Source organism: Podarcis erhardii (genome assembly GCF_964252035.2).
Source record: "Podarcis erhardii genome assembly, chromosome: 14".
Lineage (NCBI taxonomy): Eukaryota > Metazoa > Chordata > Lepidosauria > Squamata > Lacertidae > Podarcis > Podarcis erhardii.
Genome location: NC_138503.1, coordinates 31,193,047 through 31,213,644, shown reverse-complemented (window position 1 = coordinate 31,213,644; position 20,598 = coordinate 31,193,047). Strand labels below are relative to the sequence as shown.

Sequence of the window (20,598 nt, the reverse complement as noted above, 5' to 3'; positions counted from 1 at the left end):
CGATACCCCTTATCCTCACCTCGGAGCATCTGCTTGATCTCCCTGCTGGCCTGGGTGGCCGTGAACTGGTTGACAATGTCCAGTGCCGTCTGGCTGTAGGTGTTTCGGATGTGAGCGTTGATTCCGCTCTGCGAAAACAGACAGGGGTGGGGTGGGGAATAGGGTGGGCTGCCTGAGACAGGGAAAATGGAGATCTGGGATCGTGGCAAGGCAAGCAATGGCAAGGAAGAGCCTGAAGATGCCATCCAGGGAGGGCACCGGCTCTCTGGAGCTCAGGGGATCCTCACCAAGCTCTGCACCTTGGCACGAGAGAGGGGCTGCCCCCCAAGTTCTGTGCCCTCCCTCTCCCCACCATTCCTGCAAGCGGACCAGGGCAGGGTGCTTACATCCAGGAGGAGGCGCACAACCTCTGTCTTGCCACATAAGGCTGCCTCATGCAACGCAGTGCCTGCCTTCGTCTGCCGGTTGATGTCGATCCCGGACTGGAGCAGGAGTCTGCGGGAGGAAAGAGGGCAAAAAAACAACAACAACTAAGCCCCCAAACCCCTGGCAGATGCTCCTGGGTTCAAGGGCGCCTGCCAGATGGGCAGAAATCCAACAGGTGCCACTGTGGAGGCCTGGAAATGGAGCTGCAGAGACAAGGAGCCCCCAGACAGAAAGAAGACCAAAAAAAAAGGTCTGTAAACTTTCACCTGCTGCAAATCCCATGCAAATAATGTCTTTCATTCTGCTTTCTGGGCTTTCGAAGGAGCCACGGCTACTTGAGTCTTCAAACCCATTTCCCAGAAGCAGCACTGAAGACCTTTTTTTAATTTCGGGGGGAAAGAAATGAGCGGCGCACTTGCCCATTAAACCCATGGGCATTTGCTTTGGCCAAACGTTTGCCCCGGCTTGGCTTTCCTATGCACACAGTATCAGTGCCTTACACCAGGAGGAGGAAGAAGAGGCACCCTCGACTCACAAGGCTTTCCACGCACACTTTGGATGTGGTGCGCAAGACCATGTGAGCCTGACACACTAAAAATGGGGAGAAGGGGTTGGGTGGGGTGGTCCTGCTAGATAAGGTGAGGTGGCCTAGTAAGGCCATCCGATGCCAGGGTAGATGGGAGCAGATTTGAACTGGCTGGGGCTGATGGGAGCTGTAGTCCCCAAAAGCTAGAGGGCATCAGGTTGAGGATAGTTGAGCTAGGCGATCTCACTTAGCCCCTCCCGGATTCAAAACCACTCCATCAATCAAGACTCTAGCCCTGATGGAACCTCAGTTCAGCCTCAATTGTCTACTCCTCCCCAGGCAAGGTCTCTGAATACTGCTTGCCCCTGGAGGAAGACCCTCACATTTGCTGGGCTATTAAGTGGCTGTTTCCTGTCCACCAGACTCTTGGGCCCCGCAAGACTACCCCATTAATAACTCCCAGGACAGGAAATGACTTGGCCGGCGGGGGGGGGGGGGGGAGAGATGCTTACAATTAATGCTTTGCCTGCAGCTCCTGCCGCCCTCTGGCTTTGACTTCTCCTTTCTGAAGCCTTCCAGGCCCTTCTCTACCTTACAAGGCTGATGCAAGGACAAGCGAGATAGCAGATGCAGAACATTTTGACAGTTGCCCATAATAAGCCAGGGATGAACCTTTCTGGCTCTCATGGGTAATAAATACTCCGAGAAGCTCAAAATCCAGGCCTCCCACACAGAGGCAGAATCCACGGGGCAAAAGCAAAAGAGGCTGTAATATGGAACGTACTGGGGTTCAGCCCACCCCAATGGGGTCCCCTCAACATGCCAGAGAAGAAGCCCTATATAAAGTATTGCACAGTGGGGGCCTGCACTACCCCAATAGGGACATCCCACCCCATCCATCATTCCATCAGGCTATAGGAGAGGGAGAGAAACTGGTCTGAGACTTCTCCATCCGCTGAAAGGCCACCAGTCTTTGGCTCATCCTCTCCCAACCCAGCTGGTCATTGCAAGGACTTCACGACAACGACCGGTCTGAGCAGCTTTCTCCCTCCCAATTCCATACATGTTGTAGGTTTTTTTTTAAGATCCTAGGCTTGCTGGTAGGAATATAAACAATGGTGGAAGTTGAATAAGAACGTAAGAAGAGCCTTCTGGATCAGACCAATGGCCCATCTAGTCCAGAATCTGAACCGAAGAGCCCTCTCCCCTCCTGCCATTTCCAGCAACTGGTTTTTAGGAGCCTCTCTCCCTCTGACTGCAGAGGCAGAACAGAGCCATGCTGGCTAGCAGCCATAGAGACCCCTCTCTTCCATGAATTTGCCCAATCCTCGTTTGAAGCCACCCAAGTTGGTGGCCATCACTGCCCCTTGTGGCAGCGAGTTCCATAGTTTAACTATGTGCTATGTTCTTTTATCTGTCCTCAATCATCATCTTTTTTTCCAGCTTAAGAGCAGGATTACAGATGGTTTTAAAAAAATTAATGCAGTAATCCCTTATCTTACACAGGGGTTTGGTTCCAAGGGTTATGCATATATACGAAAATTGTGTCTGCCCAGGACCCTTGGAGCCATGCCACTGCTAGCAAGTGGGGGGGGGAGAACACCCCCAGAGCAAATGGGTCTTGCCCAGCAAACAAGACAGAGAACTTAAAAGCAGTTTCCATGCCATGTAACCCAAGCAGACCTGGTACAACGCAAGCTTTTTAGCTCCCTGCCTTGCTTGAGGGGTGAGGTCAGCTCAGCCTGTCAGCTCTCGAAGGCCAGGGATGCTCGCATGAGAACTCACAGGTACTCAAATTATCATGAGCGAGATCTCACGAGAACATCCCAGAGCCAGTGCATGGAAAGGGCCTTGCTAAGCAAGCAAGGCTTAAAAGCCCTTTTCACACTGCTTAACCCCAAGCAGAACTGGCACAATAAGAGCTTTTGCTTGGGACTTGACTTGTGCAATTTCTTTTCCCCCCAAATTTTTTAAATTGAATTTCCACATTTATCACAAAAAAACCGTAACAAAACAAACAACAAAGAAAAACACAATACACTAAACTAAACACGAAAGAAAATTATTACTTCAACTACCTAAATCTCTTTACATTGGTGACTGACTTCCTCAAATCCCCTCTAACTGAATTTCATTATGTCACCTGTGTAACAGTTCTCCAAATTCATATTTCTCATAATATTAACTCCTTTCATTTACTAACCTCTTCACCTTTATTAATATTCATTGACTTGTGCAATCTCAACCAGCCCACCTCCAACTGCATGTGGTTGAAATCATGCAAGTCAAACGCATCTAAGACGAGGTGTTGCTGAGAAATACAGAGAAATAAACAAACATGGGGCAATTTGTCTGTGAACAGAGCGCTAACCCTCCTAACTATTGTGGGAGGAGGAAGAAGAGCAAAAATCTGGTTCCCAACCCCCCCAAAAAAGCATTTTAAGAACAATGATATCTAGAAACACGGTCCTGCTCTTCCTCAAGCTTGCACCCTCCAGATGGTTTGGGTTAAAAATCCCCACCCAGCTTGTCCACTTTGGACTACAAGTCCCATGAGCATGCTGGCTGGGGGCTGATGGGAGTTGTAGTCCCAAACATCGAAAAGGCAGCAAGTTGAGGAAGGCTGCAGCACCCCTTCAGGAGCCTCATCCCGGACTCCTTCAAGTGGAAATGCAGCACGGAAATCTCACAAATGATCCTAAGCGCTGCGGGAGAGGCCTCCAGAGGCCGAGATTAGCAGTTGCTATCCTGCTGAGATACAAGCCCCAGATTAGCGCAGCGGAGGCTGCAGACAATTTGCTAAGTGAGTTGCGTGCCAGCGGGGTGCGCAGGGCGGCTCCCTTCCTAACACACTGGCACACACCAGAGATGAGAAGTGGACCCGGCAGTCTTGGGATTTGCGATTTCAGCCACTAATGCACCAGGAGCAGAGGGAGGGGGGTAGGGATAATCCTATGCTGCAGGAAAGCCGGCCGCCCAGTCAGATCGCCAGTGCTGATGCCAAGACAGAGATGCAGGCACCTAGACCTTGAAAAGCCTGGAGAGCAGATCCTGGCTGGACGCCCAGGAGATTTGTCAAATATTTGAAAGCTGACTGGCACCTTGGCGGTTCTGCAGGCACTTCGAAACAGAGGCTGAAATCTCCCCACGACAAACACTTAATGTTTAATATCCATCTTTCGTGCGCTGTGCCAATGCCGTTCTTCTTCTACCCTTCCCCAGACACCAGGCAGAAGGGGGCATACCTGATGATGTCAATGTGGCCGTTCTTGGCCGCCAGGTGCAGGGGGCTGGTCCCATTGGGGTCGGTGATGTCTCCTGGCTTGGGCTCCAGGAGGGCGGCACACATGTTGCTGCTCAGCAGCAGCTGCACTACCTGGAGGGGCAAAAGAGATTATGATGATGATGATGATGATAAATAAATAAATAAATAAATAATTTATACCCCGCCCTTCTGGCTGGGTTTCACCAGCCACTCTGGGCGGCTTCCAACAGAACACTAAAATACAATAACCTATTAAACATTAAAAGCTTCCCTAAACAGGGCTGCCTTCAGATGTCTTCTAAAAGTTTGGTAGTTGTTTTTCTCTTTGACATCTGGTGGGAGGGTGTTCCACAGGGTGGGTGCCACTACTGAGAAGGCCCTCTGCCTGGTTCCCTGTAACTTGGCTTCTCGCAGCGAGGGAACCGCCAGAAGGCCCTCGGCGCTGGACCACAGTGTCCAGGCAGAACGATGGGGGTGGAGACGCTCCTTCAGGTATACTGGACCGAGGCCATTTAGGGCTTTAAAGGTCAGCACCAACACTTTGAATTGTGCTCAGAAACGTACTGGGAGCCAGTGTAGGTCTTTCAAGACTGGTGTTATATGGTCTTGGTGGCCACTCCCAGTCACCCGTCTAGCTGCTGCATTCTGGATTAGTTGTAATTTCCGGGTCACCTTCAAAGGTAGCCCCACGTAGAGCACATTGCAGTAGTCCAAGCGGGAGATAACTAGGTGGCTGGAGGAAAAGCAGCACGAGGGACAATGGAAGCCACCTGATCCCAAGCCAGATTCCAAGCCAGAGCTCAAGATTGTCTGCAAAGGACCAGCAGCAATGGCTTGCCAGGATTTCAGGTAAGGAGTCTCACTCAAGTCTCTCCAGAGATGCCAGGATTGAACCCGGGACCTTCTGCACACACAAAGCAGGTGCTCTATTACTATGGCCCTTTCCATAAAAAATAAATCAAGGTTCTAGTCCTCAGCAAGGGCTGCACTACGTGGCGACAAAGGTAGGTGCCTCATATCAAGTCAGACCACTAGCCCATCTAGATCAGTATTCTCTACACCAGGGTTTCCCAACCTTGGGTCTCCAGCTGTTTCCGGACTACAACTCCCATCATCCCTAGCTTGCAGGACTAGTGGTCAGGGATGATGGGAATTGTAGTCCAGAATCAGCTGGAGACCTGAAGTTGGCAAAGCCTGGTCTACACTGACTGGCAGTGGCTCTCCAAGGTTTTCGGCAGCGGTCTTCCCCAGCCCCACCTGGAGAAGCCATTGGGGGTTGCAGCTGGGACTTCCTGGTGTGTTCTCTCCCACTGAGCCTACAGGAAGAGGGGATGAAGTCAACCTCCTGCTTCTCCCAGGGAAGCATTTGGTTATACACCCCACCCCACCTCAAGCGCTCGCCCCCCCATTTCTGCCACCGCAGCCGGTTGACTTACCCCAACCCTTCCGAACTCGCAGGCCAGGTCGAGCGGGGTCTTGCCCGAAATGTCCAGGATGCAGGGGTTGGACTGGTGCTGGAGGAGCATCTCTGACTGCGGGATGGAGAGAGCGAAAAAGAGGCAGGCACAACAAAGTGCAGACACTAAGTAGAACCATGGGCCAAAATCCACCAGATAGAGGATTTGATCTCCCAGCCCACTGTCTGCATTGCTGGAGTGTCCAGGGTGGGGTGGGGGGGAGCTGCTTCCCAGGGGTTTCTTCCCAAACCACTCCAGCAGGAGGGGGAGTCCACACAGGAGAGGCAAATAACATTTGGTGTGTTCAGGCGTTCACCTGAACACTTATGCGCCAAGCCCCATAAGGGAGCAGAGGGGCAGGCGTAAGGGAACAGGGGTTTGGATTTGGATTTAATATCCCGCTTTATCACAACACGAAGGAGTCTCAAAGTGGCTAACATTCTCCTTTTCCCTTCCCCACAACAAACACTCTGTGAGGTGAGTGGGGCTGAGAGATTTCAGAGAAGTGTGACTAGCCCAATGACACCCAGCAGCTGCATGTGGAGGAGCGGGGAAGCGAACCTGGTTCACCAGATTACGAGTCTACCGCTCTTAACCACTACACCACACTGGCTGTGGTGTAGGGTAGTGTAGGGCACATGTGTTGTAGGGGTAGGGCACATGTAAGCCCCACCTCCATCAATGTTGTGCACTCCCCACCAGACCCCAGTGTTGCCCAGGATCTGCAGGGACAGTTTGCTTATGGATTCTATGGGCCCTTTGCAAGTCAAAGGCAAGTCAAATTCTCTATGCCATTGGGCAAATAAAATTCTCTTCACGCCCCCAGAGAGCTGGAACAAGATGCATCTCTCATGGCATGGCGCAGATGAAGAGAAAATTGGTTTTGTTTGCACCTCAATGAAAAACAACCTCATTTGCGCTTCTCGAACCAATATGCCAACTGAAACAGGGTCAGCCTTCGAAATTGGCTCTCCTCTGAATTTCTCCAGACAAACAAATGCATATATTGGGGGGAAACGAGCAAAAAAGAATAAGTCATCTTACTTAAAATAAGATACAGAACTGCACTGCAGTCAATGGAAAATTTGCTTGCAAAAGATATCTATCAGCCAAAAATGCATGCAAAAATATGTTTATCGGGAGGATTTCACATTGAAGCGCTGAGAATTTGAGACTGACAGATTCATCTATCCCTAGGCAGGACCCCCTTCCCCACCCCTTTTGCCCCTTACCACATCATAGTGGCCGTGCTGGGCTGCCAGGTGCAAAGGGATCTGCCCTTCATCCGACTGAACATTCACAGAAGAGCCAGCCTTCAGCACCAGCTTCATGGGGTCCTTCTTACCCTGCCAGGCAGCGTAGTGCAAGGGGCGCATCCCTATACCACATCCAGGAGGGGGTGGGGCGAGAGAGAGAGAGATTATCAACGCTAGTATTGAAACCACCCTTCATTTCTGGGGGCATAACTCAATCCAAAAGAACTGGGAAAACTTCTCAAGGCACAGGGAGAACATTGGAAGTGTCCAACAGCCACCTCAAACAAACCACAGTATCGGAATATGGGAAACTGTGGTTTGCCCAAACCACGTTTAGTTAATACACCAGGACATGGTGGGATATACTTGCAACTTGATGACATACTGGTTGAATTATATTTGCTGGGCTTGTTCCAGCTGCCTCCAAAGAAGGGTTCTTAATAATAATAATGCATTAAGCTCATAGTGTAGATGGGCACAAATCTGACCTCAAAGCTGGCAATAGCCACAAGCTGACCTTAAGATGACCATAAAGGAACAGAGGAACTTCAGAGGGGGTGCACCAGTGAAAAACAGCTGAATTGCAATTCATCAAGAGGCTGAATACATGTGTTAACTGGCTTACCAATGCCAGGGTATCTGTGGTATCAATACCTGGTTTGTGTGGAGGTGTAACGTAACCATTATCACTATCTCTACTTTTCTGCCTTGTCTTTCCTCCTGCCCTCACTGTTTACAATCCCTTGCACCCCTCAAATCATGATCTATGCAATGTTGCATGCTTCTGATGAAGTGGAATGAAGACCAAAAAGTCTTAGGCCAAAGTACGTACGTCCCGCCACACCTCCCGTCATTAAGTTTGTTTTCTTTGCAAGAGACTAACAGCTTCTCCTCTAGAAATGGGATACATGGAATACTCATCAAAAAAGACCATAGGACCACCTTCAGCACCTTGTGAGATCTGCCTGCCTCTCTCTCTCTCTCTCTCTGTTCTCTGCTGTAGCACAGCTCAGTTCCCCAATTCCAGAACCCACCATGACCAAAGCAAAGCCCCGCCCACTCAATCAAAGCCCCACCCACCTTTCCCCAAATCCCACCCCCAGGCGCTCTCTGCATTCCTTCTAGGAATCCCTTTCCTGTGCTTACCTTTGTTATCCTTGATATCCACAGCAGCCTGAGCTTCCAGCAGCAGGGAGATGAGTTCTGTGTTGCCATTGAGGGCCGCGTGGTGCAGGGCAGAGAATCTGCAAGGAAAGGGGCAAAGCAGAGATGTCAAGTGCCGGAGAGACTCCCCACCATGACCACCTCCTCCTCCTCCTCTTGCCCTGCCTAATTCCCCAACTCTCAGTTCACGCCAATTCAGAAAGCAGCCCCCCCACAAAAAGCTTTGTTGTTGTTTAGTCGTTTAGTCATATCCGACTCTTCGTGACCCCATGGACCAGAGCACGCCAGGCACTCCTGTCTTCCACTGCCTCCTGCAGTTTGGTCAAACTCATGTTTGTAGCTTCAAGAACACTATCCAACCATCTCATCCTCTGTCGTCCCCTTCTCCTTGTGCCCTCCATCTTTCCCAACATCAGGGTAATTTCCATCTTCTCATGAGGTGGCCAAAGTATTGGAGTCTCATCTTCAGGATCTGTCCTTCCAGTGAGCACTCAGGGCTGATTTCCTTAAGAATGGATAAGTTTGATCTTCTTGCAGTCCATGGGACTCTCAAGAGTCTCCTCCAGCACCAGAATTCAAAAGCATCAATTCTTCGGCAGTCAGCCTTCTTTATGGTCCAGCTCTCACCTCCATACACTACTGGGAAAACCATAGCTTTTACTATACAGACCTTTGTTGGCAAGGTGATGTCTCTGCTTTTTAAGATGCTGTCTAGGTTTGTCATTGCTTTTCACCCAAGAAGCAGGCGTCTTCTAACCCTTGCTAAATTTGGCCCTGCTTCAGATTTCCAGGCTAGCTCAGAGCACCTGCTCCCAGAGGTCTCTCCCCTTTCCATAGATCAGCAGGAGACGCACTGCCCAGGTACAGCTGGCACAAAAGCAGGTCAAGGCTTTCTCTGCCGCGAACCCCAACTCTAAGGGAAGGACCTCCCAAGGATCCTTCCTGGCTCCCCACTCCCCTCGCTTGCTGTTATTCTGCCAGCAGGCAAGGACTTCTTTGGTGACAGGACTGGTGGACATCCAATGAAGCTGAACATTGGAAGATGCAGGGCAGATTTTTGCAGAAGTACTTTTTCACACAGTACCTAGTTAAACCATGGAACTCACTGCCACAGGAGGAAGTGATGGCCACCAATTTGGACGGCATTAAAAGTTTACAAGACAAATTCGTGGAGGAGAGGGCTATCGATGGCAACAAGCCAGGACAGCTATGCTCTCTCTCCTACCATGAATGGCCAGAGGCAGAAATGCTTCTGAATACCAGTCGCTGGTGATCACTGGTGGAGAGAATGCTCTTGTGCTCAGGTCTTGCTGTGGGTTTGCCACTGAGACATCTGGCTGGCCACTGTGAGAACAGGATGCTGGATCAGATGGGCCACTGGCCTGATCCAGCAGGCTCTTCTTATGTTCTTATACTTAGTTGCATCTACCCAGGACACGGATGGCGCTGTGGTCTAAACCACAGAGCCTAGGGCTTGCCGATCAGAAGGTCGGCAGTTCGAATCCCTGCGATGGGGTAAGCTCCCGTTGCTCGGTCCCTGCTCCTGCCAACCTAGCAGTTCGAAAGCACATCAAAGTGCAAGTAGATAAATAGGTACCACTCCAGCGGGAAGGTAAACAGCATTTCTGTGCGCTGCTCTGGTTCACCAGAAGCAGCTTAGTCATGCTGGCCACATGACCCAGAAGCTGTACGCCGGCTCCCTTGGCCAATAAAGCGAGATGAGCGCCACAACCCCAGAGTCGGCCACGACTAGACCTAATGGTCAGCGGTCCCTTTACCTTTACTGTGTATCAGACTATTGGTCCATCTAGCTCAATACTGCCTACACTGCCTACACTGACTGGCAGCGGCTCTCCAGGGATTGGCGTCCTTCCTGGCCTTACCAGAGATGCCACTGGGACATCTTCTCTGCCTCTGTGACCCTTTGCTAGATATATCTCTATATATAGTGGTACCTTGGTTTACAAACTTAATCCATTCCTGAGGTCTGTTCTTAAACCAAATCCTTTCTTAAACCAAGGCACCCTTTCCCTAATGAGGCCTCCCGCTGCCGGTGCCCTTCCACAATTCGGCTTCCGTTTGTAGACCAAGGTAAAGTTCGCAAACTGGAACACTACTTCTGGGTTTGCGGAGTTCGTAAACAGGGCTGTTAGTAAACCGAGGTATCACTGCATTCCCTTCTGCATGAACACACAATCCAGATTTTTAACTGGTTCGCCAGAAGCGGCTTAGTCATGCTGGCCACATGACCAGAAGATGTACGCCGGCTCCCTCGGCCAATAAAGCAAGATGAGCGTCGCAACCCCAGAGTCATCCGCGACTGGACCTAATGGTCAGGGGTCCCTTTACCCAGGTAGAATGATAGAACGGTAGACTTGGAAGGGACCACAAGAGTCATCTAGTCCAGCCCCCTGCAATGCAGGAATCTTTTGCCCAACGTGGGGCTCAAACCCAGGACCCTGAGATTAAGTCTCACAATCTACCAACTTAGCTATCCCAGGACATACTGCTGTCCTGTTCTCCCTGGGCTCCTGAAGAAGCAGGCATCTGGCCAGCAGTAACCTCAAGGGAGCAGCAACCAAAATCGTATCCTGGGCTGGTCCAGGCTCAGAGTCCAAGCAAGAGAAGTCTGATTCAGTAGAAGCATTTTCTGATGTTTCTGTGTCATGGTGTCCCAAGCATGCGCTCAGATTTTAAGGTCCTCATTTTTTTAACTGGCTTTAGTGTTAGTTGGTTGCATCCTACCCTGGCATCTGCTGGTGAAGAGCAGGTAATAAATTTAATTTATCATCATCATCACCACCAGTCCTTCCTTGCTATCCCAGCCTCTGGAGGCAGATGCTGACCTTCCAGGAGAGGCCTGCCAAGACCCTGATGTCTATCTTGGCACCAGTGAAATACTTTCCCCACTGACCGGCACACACTTAAAAATTATCCATGTGTTTTTAGCTTAATTTTTTAGATCCTGGATTAAACCGGATTTGGTACTGCTATACAACTCTGCCTCTGGCTGCTACTTCCAGATTATTATCATTTTACTGCTTTTAAGCAACGGGTAGCTGCTCCGAGAACCTTTGGGGGCTAAAGAGGAAGACGGAAAACTTTGAAAAATAAATTAATGAATTAAATGACCGGTGGGTTTTTTGGACGGAGAGGCAGAGATGATGATTACGGGCTGGATGCGTGCACGTAAGTCATATCTCGATCCCTGGATATTTGGAGAAGACGCACACAGCTTTCCAAACATTTCCATAAAAGCACAGACCCAAACTCTGCAGATGTAAACCAGAGCAGAGTTATTATAGCTGCTAAGGAATGCCCCAATTTAGCACAGGGTTCGTAGGGTCTACTTGGCATTGTAGCGATTCCACACATACACACAGAGAGAGAGCAATGGGACTCAGCAAATCTGCCTCTCCCGCTCTTTCCAGGAAAGCTGCCCAGAAGCCTGGATTTCAGCGTTCCCTGGGATTTGTGCGTCTGGGGGCCATGGGGAGGACGTGAGAAACGCACTTGGGCGCCTGCGAAACGCTTCCAGCAGGGAGGCTGTTCCTGTTATTATTCTTCCTTAGATCACTCCACAAGAAAAGCAAAAATATCCCTCTCCACTGAGCCATTTCGGTTTGTTTTTCTGCGTTTTTATGTTGTGAACCGCCCTGAGACCTACGGGTACAGGTGGTTATACAAATTTGTTAAATAACCAAATAAAATAAAAGTGGGGAGAGAGGAAAAACAACAACCGTATACTCTGCCTTGAGCTCCTTGGAGGAAAAGGTGGGGTATGAAATGCAACTATTAACAAATATTCTGCAACGCCACAGTGGTGGCACCAGTTCAGCTGGCGGATTGAGATACAACGCAACAAGGTATTCTCTCTCTCCCTTCCTCTCTCAGACACACACGTGGCTCCTTGCTTGGGCGGCCTCTGGTCTCTGTGAGACCGCTCAGGATACTGACCAAAGAGACCTATTCTCTCCCCTGCCTGCACAGGGCCAGAAAAGGGCTGTGTGCTGAGCACCAATCCCTTGCCTGAAGCCAGAAGAGCCCAGCTTTGCGTGGGAGTCTGCGCCTCTCTCCAGCTAATGGAAGAAGCGTCCCCCCCCTTTCCGCCCCCTCGTCTTTCAGCAAAGACTCATTTACTTCTCTGTCTCCTCCGCCTGCCGCCTGCCAAACCGTCTGCACGGGCTGCTTGGAAAGGGAGGTGGCACCTGCCCAGGAGAGGACAGAGCCGTTCTCTTCCGCCAAAGCAGGCTTCCCCAACCTGGAGCCCTCCAGAAGTTGCTCTTTATATTTACAACTATTTATTAAATTTATAGCCCACCCTTCCTCTCCAAGGGCCAAGTTCAAAGCTCTTAACACCTGACAGGTGCCTTCACTGTGCTCTTTTCAGTCCCTGCTAAAAGCATTTTTTGCTTAGGCAAGCCTATCCACATATGTAGAAGGTTGGCGCAAATTTTAATTTGTTTTTAGTCCACTGTTATTTCGAAAGTCTCAAATTATCGTTGGTAATTTTATTGTTTTATCTTTTATTTCTAAATCACTTTGAGGGTTGTTGTTTTTAAAACAATCAAGTGGCGCATTATTTGTTGAACTAAATAAAATAAATAAAGGAGCCCAGGATGGAAAGAAACAAGCGGTTATTAAACAATATAAGCGGCTTAAGAACAATTCCACCAAAAATAAGTCAGAGATGGCACCTGTCTAATATTTAAGGGGAGAGCATTCCAAAGGGCTGGTGCCACAACACTAAAAGCCCAATGCCTACATTGCAGGGAACAGATGTCCTTGGGAAGATGGTGCCTTCAAGACAGCCTGCAAACAGCCATGATTGACTGGGTATATAAGGGGTGCCATGATCTTTTGGGTATCCTGGTCCCGAGTTGTAGAGCGCTTTATACCTAACAGTGCACCTTCCCCAAATCCAACCACCTTGAACCTTATGAGGCTTTATATCCCACCCTTCCTCTGGGGCATGTGACTTTCCCCAAAGAATCATGGGAACTGTAGTTTAAGGATACTGGGAACTGTAGCTTTGCTAGGGGTCACTACGATTTCCAGGATTCTTGGGGGGGGGGGATTTTGTACTTTAAATGTATGGTTTGCTACAGGTTTAGAACAAAAGCCTGTCTAGTTGAGCATCCTGGTTCCAGTAGAGACCAGTCAGGTGCCCTGAAGCATAAAGCCAATAGTCATCCCCTGGTATTTGCCCCAAAACCTGGACAAAGAGCTTGTGTTTGCTGCTGTTTTGATGCCATTTGGTGGCTGGCCCCTGTGAGAACAGGATGCCAGACTAGATGGGTGATTGATCCCAATCCAGAAGCCAGGCTCTCCTTATCTTCTTTGGTTTTCCGGAAGGACACACTAACCTGAATTCACAGAGATCACACCTGGGGAGTGCAGAGAAGGAGGGGAAAGTTTGCTCCATTGTACTATTTTCCATCTCAGCAAAAATTGCCTCCTCTCATCTCCTACAAGTCATCACAACAGTGAAATTATCTGGGCCCCGGCAGCTGCAAGCAGCTTTCTTATATCAAGAAAGGAATGGAAAAGGAATACACTTCAATGGGAAGCAAACGAGGTCACCTCATGAGGCAGCAGAATTGCTTCTCCCCACCCCCCCTTTCAGGCACGTGCAGCGAACGGAATTAAGAATTCCGCCCTCGGAATTCTGTGCCCAGCATAAATTACGCAACTCAGACAGGGTTGTACAATGGCTCTCCTTCTTTTGTTGAAGAGTGGGATGGAGTGCAACGCATCATATAAGGACTCAAGATCCAAGTCTCAAAGGAGGCAGTGAAGGCCACCGACCTGGATGGCTTTGAAAGCGGATGGGACAAACCCATGGAGGAGAGGAGAGGGCTATCGATGGCTACTGCTCTGCTTCTCTGAATGCCCAGTTGCTGGAAAATGCAGGAGGGGAGAGGGCTCTTGTGCTTGAATCCTTGAACTGCAGGTTTCCTATTGGTCGGCCACTGTGGGAACAGGATGGGCCACTGGCCTGATCCAGCAGGCTTTTTTTTACAATCTTAAGTCATGGGGAGGCCAGGCACAGTGCTTGTGATGTACAGAGGAGGCCACTGAGAGACCTTCATGAGGTCCTCTGCAAAACCAGATGCAGGCAACACAAGGGGGTCTTAAGAACAAAGAGAAATTTCTTCATGCCCCCCCTCCTGCAAGCCTTTCCATCCACTTATTTATTTTATTATTACTTCTTTATCCCACTTTTCCTCCAAGGAGCTCAAGGTGGCATGCACAGTTCTCTTCCTCTCCCTGTTTTAGCCTCACAACAGCGAGGTTGGCTGCGCCCATGCACAGCTGGAGCAAGCCCCAGAAACTTTCCCCAGCCTGCTACCCTCCCGAATTTGAGGACTACGACACTACCCATCAGTCTCGGGCAGCAGAGCTGTATTGATGTTGGGGGCTGATGGGAGTTGTAGTTCCAAATGTCTGGGGAAAGTCACTATCCAGCCCACTCCCCTCCCCCCCACAAAAAAGGATCTCATGACCATTAACTATTTCCATCTGTGGGAGACAGAAAGATTCTTAATGGCTACTGCCTTGCTGTGTCCAGGATCTGACAGGATTGGAGGAAGCTTTGACCAATGGACAAAGCTCTGGGCTTCCCAAGGAATCTCCTTTCCTATCGCTTGAATCCATTGGTTAGGATCCTTCTCTCTGGAGCTACAGAAAACAAGTTTGCTTCATGTTCGTGTGGCAGCCCTTCAGATATCTGAAGACACCTAACTCAGGCTTCCTCAACCTCGGCCCTCCAGATGTTGTGAGACTACAATTCCCATCATCCCTGACCACTGGTCCTTCTAGCTAGGGATCATGGGAGATGTAGGCCAAAAACATCTGCAGGTTGAGGAAGCCTGGCCTAACATAACCCCTCATCTCAGTCCTCTCTTCACCAGGATAAACATCCCCATCTCTTTCAGCCGTTCCTCATAAGGCTTGCTTTCCTTGCCTTTTCCATGTTGATGCTTTTGAATTATGATGCTGGAAGAGACTCTTGAGAGTCCCATGGACTGCAAGAAGTTCAAACCTCTCCATTCTTAAGGAAATCAGCCCTGAGTGCTCACTGGAAGGACAGATCCTAAAGCTGAGGCTCCAATACTCTGGCCACCTCATGAGAAGAGAAGACTCCCTGGAAAAGACCCCGATGTTGGGAAAGACGGAGGACACAAGGAGAAGGGGACGACAGAGGACGAGATGGTTGGACAGTGTTGTCAAAGCTACAAACATGAGTCTGACCAAACTGCGGGAGGCAGTGGAAGACAGGAGTGCCTGGCGTGCTCTGGTCCATGGGGTCACGAAGAGTCAGACATGACTAAACGACTAAACAACAACAACAAAAGTCATTTGATCATACGGTAGTTAAAAATCTCCCCTTTCCTGCTCACTGGTCACCTGTTGGATGCTGGAGACAAGGACCCAGCCACAGAGATAGCAACAGCCCTTCAAACCCCGCACCCCCATGACGCTGGACCGCTACCCCACTGGTGCTAATGGATAAACAGATTTTGCCTACTTACCCATCAGTGTCTTGGAAATTCACATTCACCCTCTTGGTTGATCCCAGGAGCTCTGGGGGAGAAAAAAACAACAATGAGAAAAAGAAGGTAAGGATTAGAGGTGTGGAAGAAACAGAATAAGGAGCAGGATTCCTCCAGAGTGGCAATACTGCACTAGATGTGGCGTTGCTCCGACTTGGTCTAAACTGCTTCTGGCTCAGGCAGAAGGTTGCCTTCCTCATCAGCCCTGCAGCAATACGCCTTAACAAATCCCAGCAGAGGATTGGGGACACACCCAGGGAATGGAGTGACTTGCCTGTTAGGAAAGGTTGAAAGGTTTGGGACTTTTAAGTTTAGAGCAGGGGTCAGCAAACCTTTTCAGCAGGGGGCCAGTCCACTGTCCCTCAGACCTTGTGGGGGGCCAGATTATATTTTGAAAAAATAAATGAATGAATTCCTATGCCCTCTCTCTCTCTATATATATATATAATTTCAGCATAACAATTTATCAAAAATACATCATCCTCATTTCCCCCTCCCATTTTCCCCCTCCCCCCAAAAAAGAACCCCCCCCCTCACCCACCCCAGACTTCCCTCAGCTCCTCTCTCTGGTTTCTCAGCACATATTATTCTCTGCATGTTATAAAATTGTAGAGATCCTCAGTTTATCTGTCTGTATATTATCAATAAAGAGTTTGTGAATGTTTATTCAAAACCTTCCAAGGAGTCCAATTCATTTTGTTTCTTTAAGTACTTCATAAAAGGTTCCCTTTCTTCTTTAAAGTCACAGTTATCCTTGTCACATAGTTTATGTGTCAATTTCGCACATTCCGCATAGTCTATCAGTTTCTCTTGCCACAGTCCTATGCCCCACAAATAACCCAGAGATGCATTTTAAATAAAAGGACACATTCTACTCATGTAAAAACACACTGATTCACGGACCATCCGTGGGCTGGATTGAGAAGGCGATTGGGCCACATCCGGCCCCCAGGCCTTAGTTTGCCTACCCATGGTTTAGAGGAAAGGTGAGTTGGAGGCAACACGATGAGTTTATGAAATTAGGCATTGCACAGAAAATGTGGATTGAGAAACGTTCTTTCTCACAGCACTAGAACTCATTGACATCCAGCGAATCGGATGGTTGGGAGATTCAGGATGAGTAAAAGAAAAGACTTATTTTTTGTTTGTTTTAAATTTTCATAATTGATCCTTATTCGAAGATATACAGAAATACATACCCACTACAAAGCATCTTTTTTATAATATACTGAGATAAAACAGCTGCTTAGTCTAAAAGAGAATAAAGTCAGAAGGAAGAAAACAGAAGAAAAGGAGGAGTCTAGAGGAGGAGAAAGTAAGAGGGGGAAAAAGAAAGAAAAAACTAGAGTAAGATAAAAGGACTTCTGGCTCTCTGCAGCTACAAGCGATATTCATTCTTTAAGATCCGACCGTTCTATCTTCTATAATCTTCAAACCCAGATGTTACAAGTTCATTTTCTCTTTCACGCAAAAAGTCCGCAAGAAATGTTCAATCCTTAACAAACTTTAGTAAGGATTTTTCTCTAATTAAACATATTAGCCTAGCCATCTCAGCCAAGTCCCATCATTTTATCAGCCATCCTTCTATCTGTAAAAGAAGGGACTTGTTGGCACAGCACATTTTTAAACTATGGAACTCACTGCCACAAGAGGCAGTGAGGGCCATCCACTTGCATAGTTTTAAAAAGTATAAAAGCGGATTAGACAAATTCGTGGAAGAAAGGGCTATCAGTGGTTACCAGCCATGATGGCTATGCTCTGCCTTCACTACGGGAGGAGGCAATGATTCTGAATACCAGTTGCTGTGCTCTTGCCCTCAAATCCCACTTCCCCTCTGGGGCATCTGGTTGGCCACTGTGACAACAGGATGCTGGACTAGATGGGCCCCTGGCCTGATCCAGCAGGCTCCTCTGATGTTATGTTCTTATGTTCAACTGGGGAGAGGATGATAGGGTCTGCATGCCCACAAAGCCACTTGCTATGGCTGATTCGGAAGATGGATGGAGGCTGACGGGAAGAGAGAGATCTGGTTCAGAAACTGGTACTTGGCCCATGCGAAAGCAACCACACATGGCCATTTCTGCCAACAGAGGAAGGATAACACAAACGAGCTGCAGGTTCCCGGGATCAGAAATTCCACAAATATCATTGCAAGGGGAAAGAAGTTGCTATGGCAACCCCAGATTTGTCTTGGGAGGGTTTCTGTGTGTTTGGGGGGGGGGGGTGGAGACAGATGAAAATCTGCTTCAATCTTGGAGAAGACACTGGGAGCCTTGAGATCTCCGCGTGAAACCAAAGTCCCCTTGGCAGCAGCCTTCCCCAATCTGGTGCCCACACCCCATATGTTTTGGACTAAATTCCCATCTGCCCCTTGAGCCAGCACAGATGATATGATAACAAGTTCACCCAATCGACGTTTCACATGTTTTGATCATTTAGTGTTGATTTTAGTTTCTTGTGCTTTTACTGATACTTCTAATGTTCTGCTTTGAGGCTTTATTAAAATCAGGTAGTATTAATTCTGGAGGGGGTTAAAGAAATAAATGGTGGTGCTGGAAGGGGGCTGATGGGAACTGTACTCCAAAACATCTGGAAGGCGCCATGTTGAGGAAGGCTGCTTTAGAGCGCATAATGCAGCCAAATCCCCACAAGCATTGCTATGGATTTCCTAATGCTCACTGTTAAAAATCTGGATTGTGTGTTCATGCAGAAAGGAATACAGTGGTACCTCGGTTTACGAACAGCCCTGTTTACGAACTATTCAGTTTATGAACTCTGCAAACCCGGAAGTAGTGTCCCGGTTTGTGAACTTTACCTTGGTCTAAAAACGGAATCCGAATGATGGAAGGGCACTGGCGGCGGGAGGCCTCATTAGGGAACGGGTGCCTCGGTTTAAGAACGGATTTGGTTTAAGAACGGAATCAGGAACGGATTAAGTTTGTAAAACGAGGTACCACTGTATATAGAGATGTATCAAGTGTCAGGGAACTGCCATTGGCTCAGAGGCGAGGAATAGAAGGGCAGTTGTGTTACAGGGAGCCTCCGAAAATCTTGCGAAGCAGTTCCTCTTCCAGGGAGGAGGAAAGCCCCACCTCTAGTGGGGAAGAGGTGCAAGGACCAGAGGATGCTGGTGGGAGCCTTAACACTGCTCCTGGGCAAGCCGGACAGGAGGGAAACCCACCCTTGCCATTGCCCATCCTGCGCAGTAGCCTAAGGCGCAAAGAGGGAAGGAGAAGGTTGGGGATAATGAAACTCTTATGTTGGGGGAAGTCCAAAAAGAGACGACTCCCGGATTCTGCTAGCGATTGAGCCAGACATGAGCTTTGGAGCTCTTCACTGTAAATAATTTGCACCAAAATAAAACCTGTAAAACACAGGTTTGGAGTCCTGCCTGGTTACTCTCGAGCAACCGCAACAGCCATCTGACATCTAGCAAAGGGCCACAGAGGCAGAGAAGATGTCCCAGTGGCATCTCTGGGTAAGGCCAGGAAGGACTCCAATCCCCGGAGAGCCGCTGCCAGTCAGTGTAGGCAGTATTGAGCTAGATGGACCAAACGTCTGATACAATATAAGCCTGCTATTATTTCATCCTTTTGTTCAGAATCATAAGGACTAGACACTTACTTTATTTTATTTTTTAGGGGAAGGTCAGGAAGGATTCCTGCCTGAATTTCTGGAGAGCTGCTGCCAGTTGGTGCAGACAGTAATGAACTGGATGGATCAAAGATCTGACACCATTTAAGGCAACTTCCTATGTGCTCTGACATAGCAGTCCAAAAAGGAGAAAGTGAAGGGTGGGGGAAATCAGGACCCCCACCCCAATCTATATCACTAGACCCATGAAGACAACGGGATGGGCACCTGTGAAGGAAAGGATCGGGCCTTCCCCACCCCCACCCCTCCTCCCACCCCAGGCTTGGAGGAAGCACCCACACAATCCAATTTCCCATTTGCTACTTCCCTGAGACCAGGAGAAGGAGCAGTGTGCTGATAATGGGGTTAAGAGCAGAGAACAGCCATCGGTCTTCTTGACAGGGAAAGCACAATCAGGGAGAGAGGCTGGCTTGTTAAGGAGCAATGCAGAAGGAAAGGCGGGGGGATGGAGAAGAGGACTTGAAGGGTGGCGATGGATGGGGAGGGTGCAAGGAAGAACGTGCGCTCCACAATTTGCTTTTATTTAGCAATGAATTAATCATTTGCAATTTAAGCCACATAAGTATATGGGGTGTTGATGGCATTAAGAAGCACAGAGCCAGATCACTGGTCCACTCAGCTCAGTATCACCTGCACTGGCTGGCAGCAGCTCTCCAAGGTTTCAGGCAGCAGTGCCTCATAAGAAGAGCTTGCTGGACCAGGCAAATGGCCTGTAAGGTCAACCTCACAGGGGCCAACCAGATGCTCATGGGAAACGAGTAAGTAGGATTTGAGCACAAGAGCAAATTTCCCTTCCTGCGGTTTCCAGCAACTGGTATTCAGAAGCATCGCTGCCTCCAACTGTGGAGGCAACTAATGACCATCATATAACAATTGACAATAACACTGCTAAAAATGCACACTGATGCAACTTGTAAAACCCAGAATAATAATGCCAAACACAGCATGTGCATATATATCAGGCAATTATAACTGGTCAAATACAGATGGCCATATTCTGTGGCTGACTTATTGCAGCCCTGAAACAGAGTAGTCATAAGAGACTTGTCACCTCTCCGTCTCCTCCTCCATCAAGTCCCTCAACCGCTCTTCATAAGGCAGAATAGAGTGGTACTTTTACTTAACTCCCATAGTGTGTGCAGAGCCACTTCTTATATCAGCAAGCATCTCTGCTATCATGACAGGTAGGAAGGAACATCAGAACATAGGAAGAGCCTTGCACTGCTGGATCAGATGAAAGTGGGGCATGTCCTCACAGGGGCCAACTAGATGCCCCTCTGGGAAGCCCAGAAAC

The 20,598-nt window shown here is 48.9% G+C and overlaps 1 protein-coding gene across 5 annotated transcripts in view; it reads right to left on the bottom strand.

The window, feature by feature from the left end:
* Positions 1-20,598, bottom strand: part of CASKIN1 (CASK interacting protein 1) — a 114,361-nt gene that overhangs the window by 29,655 nt on the left and 64,108 nt on the right. For 4 of the 5 annotated variants that reach the window (XM_081840618.1, XM_081840619.1, XM_081840620.1 and 1 more), the window contains exons 2-8: positions 15,630-15,681; positions 8,077-8,174; positions 6,907-7,052; positions 5,654-5,749; positions 4,198-4,328; positions 387-495; positions 20-128 (exon numbers count right to left, since the gene is read on the bottom strand). In XM_081840618.1, coding sequence (XP_081696744.1) covers positions 20-128; positions 387-495; positions 4,198-4,328; positions 5,654-5,749; positions 6,907-7,052; positions 8,077-8,174; positions 15,630-15,681 — 741 coding nt within the window. Of the gene's footprint in view, positions 1-19; positions 129-386; positions 496-4,197; positions 4,329-5,653; positions 5,750-6,906; positions 7,053-8,076; positions 8,175-15,629; positions 15,682-20,598 lie in introns of those variants that run through there. The other variant, XM_081840622.1, reaches the window with a different exon arrangement.